Source organism: Rhea americana, unplaced genomic scaffold (assembly GCF_003343005.1).
Source record: "Rhea americana isolate MKP2758 unplaced genomic scaffold, rheAme1 scaffold_169, whole genome shotgun sequence".
Taxonomy (NCBI): Eukaryota; Metazoa; Chordata; class Aves; order Rheiformes; family Rheidae; genus Rhea; species Rhea americana.
In genome coordinates this window covers 281,751-293,316 of record NW_028185805.1, presented here as the reverse complement: position 1 = coordinate 293,316, position 11,566 = coordinate 281,751, and the positions used below count along the sequence as shown (strand labels likewise).

At 42.9% G+C, this 11,566-nt stretch overlaps 1 protein-coding gene across 2 annotated transcripts in view; it reads right to left on the bottom strand.

Moving 5' to 3' along the window:
* Window positions 1-11,116, bottom strand: part of PDE10A (phosphodiesterase 10A) — a 186,140-nt gene extending 175,024 nt beyond the window's left edge. For both annotated transcript variants that reach the window (XM_085300770.1, XM_085300771.1), the window contains exon 1: window positions 10,219-11,116. In XM_085300770.1, coding sequence (XP_085156896.1) covers window positions 10,219-11,062 — 844 coding nt within the window. In that variant the 5' untranslated portion in view covers window positions 11,063-11,116. The remainder of the gene's footprint in view (window positions 1-10,218) is intronic.
* Between the last annotated feature and the right edge of the window lie 450 nt (window positions 11,117-11,566).

Here is an 11,566-nt window from a genome sequence, read left to right as displayed (position 1 = left end):
CCCCTCATCCAGGTCACTGATGAAAAAGTTGAACAGGATGGGACCCAGCACTGAGCCCTGGGGGACTCCACTAGCCATAGGCCTCCAACTAGACTTTCTGCCRCTGATGATGACCCTCTGGGCTCTGCCTTTCAGCCAGTTCTCAAATCCACCTCACTGTCCACTCATTTTACCCACACCTCCTGAGCTTGCCTAGGAGGATGTTATGGGAGACAGTGTTTATATTGAGCCTGATTTATGCTTTAATAAATGGTCAAGAAAAAAAAAAGGAAAAAGGTGGACAAGTTATTAAATTACAAATCAAGCTTTAAAATAAAACACTGGATAGAATGGTAAAACTTTCAGAATGACCTAGTAAAATAATGCTAAAGGCAGGGCCAGCTGGCATACACAAGGGGATGTTAAATAAAAGTTAGCCAGTCAATAAATATTAAACCACAAAAAGTCAAGAAATACATGAAAATGTTATCTTTAAGTACATTCATAATCTATATAAAATTCACTAGGCACTCTTTATATTGTTATTCAAAAGAAGATAGCTAAGCAGAAAGAAAAGGTTTCTGACATTAAAGATAACCCTCGTACTTAAAGCCCCAACCCTTATACTTCAGTGAAAGAATTTCTTCAAAATTTGACAGTTTACTCAGTGATGTTTACATAGCAAGTCTCTCATCTACTCCAAGAAGAAACCTTTTAGAGTTTATAAATAGCTTTCTSTAAAAGGATAAACATTTTCTTCTGCTTTTATCACATTCCTTTCAGCAATAAAAATGTTCAATTTCTCTTACCGTTTCAACTTTCTTCTATTTCTGAATGCTACTCCTTCACTACTACTGCCATGGTTAGATCAGYCATCATCATTTTTCCTTAATATTAAGTATGTGTCATCTACACACACGTTTCATTCATATTTGTCAAGAAGTTTTGTTTTCCCTTTCCCCTACGAACATTCATTTACAAATTTCCAGCCAGAACTTTTAAGAAGCCTTCCAGAGCAGCAAGTTGAGGAAACACAGACAAGCCAAGTACTTGCCCGTAGTCAGGCAGCAGCCATGTCTCCCAGCAATGGTCCCACATTCACCAAACACATCTTTCATTCAGGCATTTGTAGAACCTGTGGTTCAGGCTGTGGAAGCCAAGATTTTGGTCCACAGAAACAAGGTCTGCCCTCGTGCCACAAGTGGTATAAAGATTTCTCTACTGCTCCATAGAGCTATGTCCCAATATTACCAAGGAAAACAGAACAGAGCCTGTTCTCCAGCTATAAAACGCARTGACATTATGCAGCCTGGGTCCACACAGCTAAACTCTTCCCSTGACAAGAGATGGGAGAAGACAAGTATCATTCTCCACTGCATTTTGGGAACAGTTCCTGGCCTTCCCTTTCTCCCAGCCCACATGCAGGCAGTACTTAATGGAGTATTAGTCAGGCATTAGTCAGAATTGGACCTGGGAGCCCACTAAAAATGAAGTAGTACGGACAGTTACAGGGCTAGAGCTTGAGTCCGCATCCTATCTGTATTTAGTTGGCAAGGATAAACACAGCATATAGCTCCAATACAAGTCCAAAAAAGGTCTGAAAGAAACAGGCAATCTACAAGCACATTCCTACCCACAAACAGCCTATGAAAGTTCCTACAACATGTCAAATTATCTTGTTCTCTGTACCACAAGAACGAAGCCAGCAGTTGCACAGGAAATGCACTGTTCTATAAACACTGGAGACTGCAAGACTGCAAGTTGCCCATACTCTGGCCTTTTGAAAGCACTTCTCAAGAGGRCACCTCTAACCTCCAGAGCCTCTCACATTCATAATCATGAACTGAACGCCACAGAAGCACATTCCAARACTCAAGACTTCTGAGAAAGGAGCTTCCCAAGGGTAGTTGTCTCAGGAGTCTTTACTGGTGAAAACTGARGTCTGAAGAAACAGGAATAGTGAGAAATATCCACTTAAAACTCATTTGCTCCCAAGCACAAGACATACAGGAGCTTGGCATGATGAAACCAAGCATAATGGCTAAGGCAGTGCCTGTTTTGAGAATAGATTACTTCAGTTTCCTGTTACATCAAACAGTAACTTTCATCAGTCCTACGTTTGCTTAAAAGAAGAAAAAAAAAAATCCGACTGACATCACACTTAGGGCTGGGCAGACAGTGGCAGATTAGGAAATACAATGAGTCACTGCAAGCACAGAACACATAGGAAGGGTTTTTCAACTGCTGTGCAAAATTTAGTCTTACAAAGAAGATAAAATACAGGCAAAGTGAACTACACCAGAACTAGAGTAACAGCAACACACAGACCAAACAAAATAGCTGGGGAAAATAAAAACATTATTAAAAAGACAGGGGAAGAGACAGGGAAGAGACAAAATCCACACAGAATTCAGCAATCAAGAAGGAAATATCAGCTAAAATAAGCTGACGGGTGGACAAAGAGGAAAGACTACTAAGCAGAGAAAGAGATAACACAGAGAGAAAGAAAGCGATGGAAAGACAAAGTACAGAAAATAAGACTATGCTCCAAAAAAAATTCACATAGAAAAAGTTTCCAAGGTATCTGTATATGCACAAGAGACACAAAATATAAATACAACAAAGTGTTAAATAAAAGAATGTTTGGGCTTTTTTTTTAAAAAAAAAACATAAACTTAATTGAAACGTGTTACGAAAAAAATTATTAATGAAACAGAAAACTAAGGTACATACTTTTTTTTAAGAAAAGTCAATCAAAAGAGAGAATAGTAGTTTGGCTCAGTTTGTAAGTAAATAAAAATGTGACACTATTTAAGAAATACAGTGCACAAACAAAGCTTAGACAGTAAAGAAAACTACAAATGAACAAGACAAACATTTAGCCATCTTAACTCAGGCATCTTATTTTCTGAGCCAGAGTACCCCAGTGTTGCAGAAATGCTACTAAAATATCTAGGACAGAGAAGTGGTATTTTTCCTGCCAATTATGAAACTTCCCCACAGGGTGAAGCAAAACAAACTATACTATTAAAGGGACGAAGCAATGCTTGTCAGTAGCCAGAAATGTCTGCTGTTTCAGGGACGTAATTCAAGATGGATCAGAAGCATAATTAAAGATGCAAGGGTTTTGCACAATGTCACTAGAAGCTGGGATCCAAAAGTTTTCTTTCCTTTAGGAACTATTCATGGCTTGACATTAGGGGATTTTTTCGACGCAAGTGGAAGGGTAAGAGGAAGGAAGAATGTTGGAATTAACAGCTGAATAAACTTTGTTAAGTACAGCTAAACTGCACAGGAGTCTGGTGATGATGCAAAAGCAAGGAATCAGATCAATAAGCACTAACAAAAGCATTCAATCTTCACAGTTTCCAGCAGGAAGCTGGATTAACTGGTCTCAAACTCTGACAATCTCTTCTTCGGGCTTGTAATCTTGAGATTACTACTGCTGCTGCTATGTTAGCTTTATTATTATTGTTGTTGTTTTAATTAGAAAACACTTAAAGTACAAACATGAACAATGTAGTGAGTATTTTTGAGCCAGAACTACTTTAGAAAGCCTCCAAATGATACAGAGCCCCCAATTCAAGTCCTACAGAGGTGTAAGATTTGGCATCTCCTAGTAATTTTATATTTTATAGTTAAAAATACCACTCATGCAGACTAAAATTTGCTGTTGATACATTTTCCAAATAATATGAAATTTAGAAATTAAGTAAAAAGATAYTATAATTTCTGTTTTCCTAATGCCACCTATGACAAGAGGCTTAGGGCCTGGGAATTCAGAAAGCTCTCAGTGGCRTAAATTACTGGGAAGATATGCAAGACCAGCTTAATTCCACAATAAAGGAGTTCCCTGTTCATACRTAAATACTATTTTTTGAACTAATACAAACTGTTCATGCACCTTCCAAGGCTTTTTAACTAACAACATAACTAACTTACATACTTCTAAGTTGGAAAAAAGTGTTCTCGGTGCACATTAAAAATAAAGATTAATCAAATTGCCATAAAAATTCAGAACTTGTTAACCATACTGTCCTTCTCCCCCTTGCAAAAATATCATGAGCATTCTAGATTGTTCGTTTTTCAATAAAATCAAGATTGTGAGTCCACACATGCCTTTTGAACCCCAACTGTCTATTCAAGCATAGAACAGATCAATACATTAAGTCCAGCGAAGCAGAAGCCAAACTCTCCTATACATATCAGTCAAGYTTGTTCTTCCCATACTAATGAGGACAGTCTGACAAAAAAAAAGATGATGAAACAAGAGAAATATGCCACTTTCTTCAAATGCTTTTTAAAAAAGGAGGACACAAGTGATAAAGAGACTTAAAAAAAATAAAAACAAAACAYAAATCCAGAATGAAAATCCTGTTTCCTCATCTTGAAGTAAATTAGAAGAAAAAAATCATTTAATGAAAGAGGTCAAAGCTCAGGCTTGATTCAGCTTTCAGTTTCCACACACTCAACCAGATCAGCCTGTCACATCCCACAAGATAAGCAAGACTGAGCTCTGAGAGCCTGCAGATGGTGAAAGAACAACCAGGTTCTGCAAGGAGCGGCCTGTCAATCAGTAGGTGGCACTCTTCAAGTTCTGACAGGAGGAAATCAAGTAACAGCACAAGTGAGGACACATTATACAGTGAAGACTGGATTTGGGGAGAGAGAACAAAAAGCAGCATTGAACAATTTTAGCTGTAACTGACACCCATGGGGGAATGAAAGCGCTGCATTTCAACCACATATACAGCAATCSGTGCACCCAATCTCTACAGTTCCTGATTACAGTTATTGATATAAACATTTAGGATGAACATTACTGTATACTGGCATACTAAAACTAGTACCTCGTGAAACTGTTACATCTCCAGAGAATACTTTTATTTGTGTCCTCATAATTAACTGTAAGGCTGCGCTCACTATCCACTGACCGATAAAAAGGTATTATTTTAACAAAACAGAAGTATTATTAAAACTTATATTGTCACAGCCATTGCTCAAAGCTGGATAGCAAGTTTGTTACAACAAATAAAATATATGAGCAAATATTTAGAAACAATAGACAAATTCCTACTTTTGTGATATTTACTGACGAATAGATAGCTTATACACCAAAAGATTCATCAACTGCTTTTAGAGTTCAAATCAAAACAAGATAATACAAAAATGAAAAATCATTCCACAGAACAGGTGTAAAACTAGCTATTCTTGCAAATAGTGTTTCTTTATTTATAAAATACAGACTTTTCTGTATTTTAGAGATTCAAGTCAATACAAGTTACTGCCAAACTGATAAAAGAGTAAAAGAACAACAGATTTGGTAGCAGAGTTTGAGTACAGGTACTTGCAATTAAAACAACCAGCAGAGGGAGTATAAAAACAAAACATAAAAACTCCTAACAGCTCTCTTTTTAATTTTTTTCTTTTAAACTTATGATCTTAAAATTTCCCTTAAAATGATTATAACTGTGCAGAAGGTACAAGTTCCAAAATATGAAAAAACATCCATTTAATTTTAAAGTATTAAACATGACTAGAAATTATAACACTTTTTAAGCAGTATTAGTAAATTTAYCTTCTATTAGCCCCATCAAACTAAAATCCCATGATTTTAATCACGTTGATCAACAAGTTGCATAAGCCACTTCCAAGTCATAAACCCTCCCCCCTACACTCAGTTTCATRCTTATTTTATGATTCTAGAACTAAATTTGTGTTTCAAGAACAGTATATATCATCTACTTGTATCAGGCTACAGCATAAGATCTTAAAACTGAACAAAAGGTAGCACTGATGTGTACAATATATGATTTTAAAAAGATCCTTAGTGCAGACGAGTGTTCATATGAACATTTGAAAATCAAGACACTAAGTGATGTATATGCAGAACTAAACACCGATCTTCACTCTTTCAAGTTTTCACCAGATCCAACCTACAAGAGTGGCTTAAATGCCAACAAAAGGAGGAAGGACACAAACAGTGGTGACTGGAAACGTCAGCCTTGTTCCAAAACCTTAAATGAACAGCCATCCCACTCTAAGAAGTGATGAAGGTCATCACCAACTCAGGTACATTATCCTACTGACCATTAGCTACATGCTTTATGCATAACAATTTCTTTCACAGTTCATCTTAAACAAGAAACAAGCCTCCTGAGAGTCAACTCTGAAGAATTTACCTYCTTCCTCAAGGCCTGTGAGTACTATGTTCCCCCAGGCTTTCAGGCAAATACTGACAACGGAGCTTAGAAGTCAAARGGAGATAGGATTAGTTATTACAAATGTAAACCACATGCTTTATAGACTACAAGTTGCAAAAATACCTAACTTAGATACATGCATATTCTTTCGATATTAATTGCTCACATCCAGTTCCCATTCCCCTGGCTTTCTGTTGTGTTTATTTGACAATTTTCTCCCACCTTCCTTCTAATTAAAATAATAGTGCTTCCGAGCAGGACACATGCTGCTCCTGTATGTTCCTTCAAAGCCTGGGATTACAAAGTGCCAGTCCTGATGGGTGCCATTGAATGACATCATGTACCATTGCAAATATACACTATTCTAGGGACAACTTGCTTCTCAGTGCAGAGCCAAAATTCCTGGGGATGAAACCCAGGGACAATTCCATTTTCCACATCAATAACTAAATTTTAAGGAAAATTTAATTACAAAACCAAATTCTGCCCACTTTCACACGATACTTAGTGCTGAAGATCAGCATTTGGCTTACAAAATCCTGATTAGATGTAATAAATACACAAACCAGGAGTAAGAGGGTTGAGTCAAGACTGACTTTTCAGTTAGCCCAGGTACAGGAACCCTTTAAACTTTATTTAAACTTAAAATTGCCATTTTTCCCTACAACAGACCTCTCCTACAGATACTATCCTTAAAGCTTTAAGCAGCCTTAAAGTCTGTCACGTTCAAGTGCAAGATAAACCYGCTGCATCACAAAGGAAAGCAGATTAAACATGATTTTATGTAARATTATCAATATGTCAGTAATATTCCCAGAAGTACAAGCCTCCATCCTGTAAAATACTCGTATCTGTGAGTACACTCAAGGGACACAGATGAAATATGCTACACACCTGCAACTTGAGAGACCTTGCTTGTAGAACAAACGTGGGATGCTCTTGTGAAGACATCTCAYGAAAACCTGGAATGCCTGGCAACTTGCAGTATCCTAAATATGGTAGAAATCCACTGGAGGATTGATCCAGGACTGCAGATATGTTTCCTGGACACATTGTTTTGCAGCAAACTACACATTTAAAAAATTAGGAACAACCACACACACAGGGTCTACATAACCATCTACAGTTCAGTCTAGCRCTTCATTCAGAATCGTAAGAAAAACAGTCAGGTAAGGCACAAACTGAATATTGCAGAATGTGAAATTTTAAAATAACAATTATCTAAGAAAGTCTGGAAAGCCTGACTGGATTACATGCAAACAGAARAAGGTCTAAACAAGAAGGAATAATACATCCCCAGCAATTTCATTGCTTTCCAGTCTTGAATATCCTATTAGGTCACTTTTAAGTCTCCCCTTCGAAACAAACCATCTTGTCCCTCTTCCCTACAGAACTCACCRTTTTCCCCTGTAAAAATACTTAGGCTTTTTTTGTCCACAAAGTCTAACAGTATATGCACGGATATGTATATTACTAASAATTTGAAATATCATTTGAGAATCAGTAAGAACTACGAGATACAGTATGTTATCTGCATTATTCTATACGATCTCACCCTCTTCAAAGCAATAATAATAGTCTTCTTGTTGTACTGTAATAAGTATTGTGTACAGTACTCCTAACACAGTCCAACAAGTGCTCTTTGCAATAGCTGCACTGTAACYGAATAGTATCTGGTCTGACTTCTGTCTACTCCACCTCTTTTTTCAGTTTGGTTTCCTAAGGAAATCAGACTTATGCAACCATTTGGAGGATGTACACATATGTACGTATGCGTGCTCGCATATGAACATCTGCCTGACCTTATTAATACCTCTTGACTCCCCTCGGCCAGTTTCAATCAGAGTCGATTCAAGATTAGAGATCTCAGACTTTTAAGTTCTTGAAAGTTTCATGAAACAGGCAGCAGAGGACAGAAAAGTGGCTCCACAGACACAGAGAGGCTGTACGTCTTATTAGAGATGTCAGTAAGTTCACAGGGAAAAGAGCTGCTCTGCCCCTTTCCTGCCTGCAGGAAAATCTTCCGTCAGAGGTCACTCAGTCAAACATAAGCAAGTTTTTTCTGTTCAAGTGTTCATAAAATTGCTCAAGTGTAAGCCACTACTTCTTTTAAAATGGTGTGTGTGCAGAGCTGATGTTTTCCTTACTTTCTTTTTCTTGGTCTAGACTGCCCTACATGACACATTCTCTGGCTCTGTCCCTTACTCCCAAGTCTACTTACTTTAAAACATCAGAGGTCTACTACATCCATGACTAGCATTCAATGCCTCTCAAATGCAGAGAAAAAAAATGCAAGAGCTTAAGAATCCCTTGAGGCTCTAAAACTAAACATGTATGTGGCATAATCATCTATTAAATAAAGTTTCATATTTAAAGCACTGTCTTTTTGCAACTATCTTTATACATCTCTCCCATATAACAGAATACAAACACACTTGTAGGCTATTAACACTTAAGAAAGCTGTGAGGTATTAAGACAAACAGAGGTTTCAGTTGACATCTTTATACCTCTTACGTCCCCTCAAAATACATACATGCATGAACTAAATACYGTTTGCCCGTATCCAAAAAACCATAAAAGTGAAGGTACGCCAAAAAATTAAAATGAAAATTGAGAGACACTTTAAGGGATAAAYCTACGATTTAAGAAAACATCCCACAAAATCCCCAAACCAATCACTGTTGATCAAAGTCATCCTCAGCATCAAAACATTAGGGGGAAAGAAAAAAAGTTCTTCGTTAGTTAGAGCTATTCAAGCCAAATAYGCTCACTGCTTTGAAATTCACCAATCCCAAATCTAACCTAGGTAGCAGCAAATTCTCTGGTGTAGGCGGGGAGTGCTGGCGATGAGGGGCTCCCAGCGGGGACGGCCAGCCCGGCCCCGAGCGGGGGTCGGCCCGAAGCCCCGGCTGGCCCGGGCCACGGCCGCGCTGCCCAGCGGCCCCGCAAGGCGCCGACCGCCGAGGCGCGGTTCGTCAATGAAACGCCTCGGAAACGTGAACGCCGGCGGCGAGGCGAGGCGAAGCAGCGGCGCAGGCAGCCACGAGGGCGGCTCGGGGCGAGCCCCCACGGGGAGCCGGCCCGGCCGCACCGCGGTGAACGGGGTGCTTCGGCAACTTAACCCCCCCCTCCCCCCCGCCGCCCTTCGTCCCCGCCGCCTCGGCGGCTCCCCCGGGCCCCGCACAGGCACTTACCGAGCCGTCCCCGGAGGCGCACAGGCGGCTGCTCTCGCCTCCCCACCACCTCCTGACACCGGCTCAGCGCAGCCCCCGCCCTCGGGCTTGCTGCGAGCTGGGGAGCGTTTCGGCGGCAGCGGAAGGCGCTCGCCGCTAAGTGCCATTATTGAACGCGTCAATGCCCCACTTATCCCGGCAGTCGGTCACTTATTCCCTTTACAGCACCAGCCCCCAATAGCAAGAAGCACATGTTTCCTCTCCGGCTTGTCATCCGCTTTGCAAGGAAGCCACGGCCAGAAGAAGGAGACACTCAATGCCAAAATCGTATCAAAACCACTGAAATTGCAAGCGTGTGGCAGATCTGACAGGAGGTGCAGAAAGAAGCAATACATGTCACCCTTTTCCGTTCTCATCCGCTTCTTTTCTGTCAACTGCCGATACTACAATGCCTCCTTATTGCTACTTCAAGTAAGTAGAGGGAAAAGTCTCCATTCCCCTACGTATCATTCCCGATCAAATTAAGCGTGCCTCAAATAAAAAGCGAATGCACACACACACACCGAGTTACGTCTGATCCCGAAACGATGCAGAAATCCCCGATGCATTACACGCAGTTCCCACAAAGAGCACTCGCTTTCATCCAGCATCCCCTTTGTCCGTGCATCCTCAACACACGCCCGGCCGCTCTTCTATGTGTCCACGCACGCCCCACGCACACAACCCCTTTGTGTCTTCGCCTCCCCCCCCACTCACAAAGAAATGCCCTACCCTCAACGCATGCACCCAGCCTCGGGCAACAGCCCTTCACCGCCCCGAGCCATGCGCGACCCGCCGCCGGGCACAGCGCTCCGGTACCTACTTGTGCTCAAGAAACAGTCTGTAAACCTCCTAAAGCAGCTTGCAGAATTAGATCCATCTTCCATGTCTGGCCCTAGGCGTAGGGGAGACGAGAAGGAGAAGAAGGCGCCTCTCTGCCGCTGCTGCCGCCTAGGAGTCCTGCTCCCGCCGGGTCCGTCGCCTCCTCGGATCCCGTCGCCGCGGGCTGCTGCTGCTGCAGCACCGAGGGAATTGCAGGACCACAGGCGAGAGGCGGCCGGGGAAAGGAGGAGCCGAGACTGGTGCTGCCGGGGGCCGCCGGCTGTGGAACGGAGCAGCAAGCCCTGGATGGAGGAAGAACAGAACAGTCTCCTCCTGCCGCTGCCGCCTGGATGGGCGATCAAGTGAGCTGCTGCTGCTGCTCCGCCAACATCTCTTCCTCCTCCTCCTCCTCCTGCCGCTCTTGCTGCCTCTCCTCCTCCTTCCCTCCCTTGGAGACTTGTGAGGTTAAAGGAAGACGAGGAGGGGAAACGAGGAGGCGGCGGCAAGAAGTAAAAAGAAGATGGAGAAGCGGAGGAAAAGGAGGGGATTGGAGCGAGGAAAGGAGCCGCTACCGCTCTGGGGACGATGCTGGCGGAGGCGGCGGAGGAGGCTGTCCCTGCAGCGCGGCTCCTGCTGCTGGTGGTTGTTAGGAGGAGAGAAAGGGAGCTGCAGGCAGCCGAGCCGCCTCCAGGAGCGGGGGGAGGAGGAGACCCGCCGCTGCCTCCACCTCCGCCGCTCTGGCCATGGGAGTGGAGCGGGCGGCTGCCGGAGCCGGGCTTTTCCCCTGCTGCTGCAGCCAGGGGGGCCGGGGGGCGGGATAAGATCCGCTTCTCCGGGTTGGACATGCTTCCGCTCTTCCCTCCCTTTCGCGGTAGTTTAAGGCAGGACGCCTAGGAGAGACACCGGAGTAGACAGAAAGGGARAGCCAAGAAAGGAGCGAGCACGAGAGACAGCCGCGGCTCGGTCCTTCGTTCCCTCCGGCAACCCCCGGGCAGTATTTCCTCCGCAGCCCGGCTCCCCTCCCTCACAAAGTCTTCACATTTCCGTTCCCCCTTTAGGCTGGAGGGGGACGCGGCGCTGCTGACCGCGAAGCGGTTCCGATCCCCTTTTAAAGTCCGCTTTTCCTCATGCTCCCACCTGGCATTCAAACAAGAGAACGGCAACAATCTGTATTTTCTTCTATGCAATGCAAATATTGCCCTGTATGTGCGTGCGCGTCTGCAAAGAGGCAGATAAAATCACTGCAGTGCTGCTTCCAATACCAGCCCCGGCCGCCAGAAAACGCCCACTGGCGGAGCAATCACTTCCCAAGCTGCCTCCCTTCCTCTCACTACCAACCACACACACAC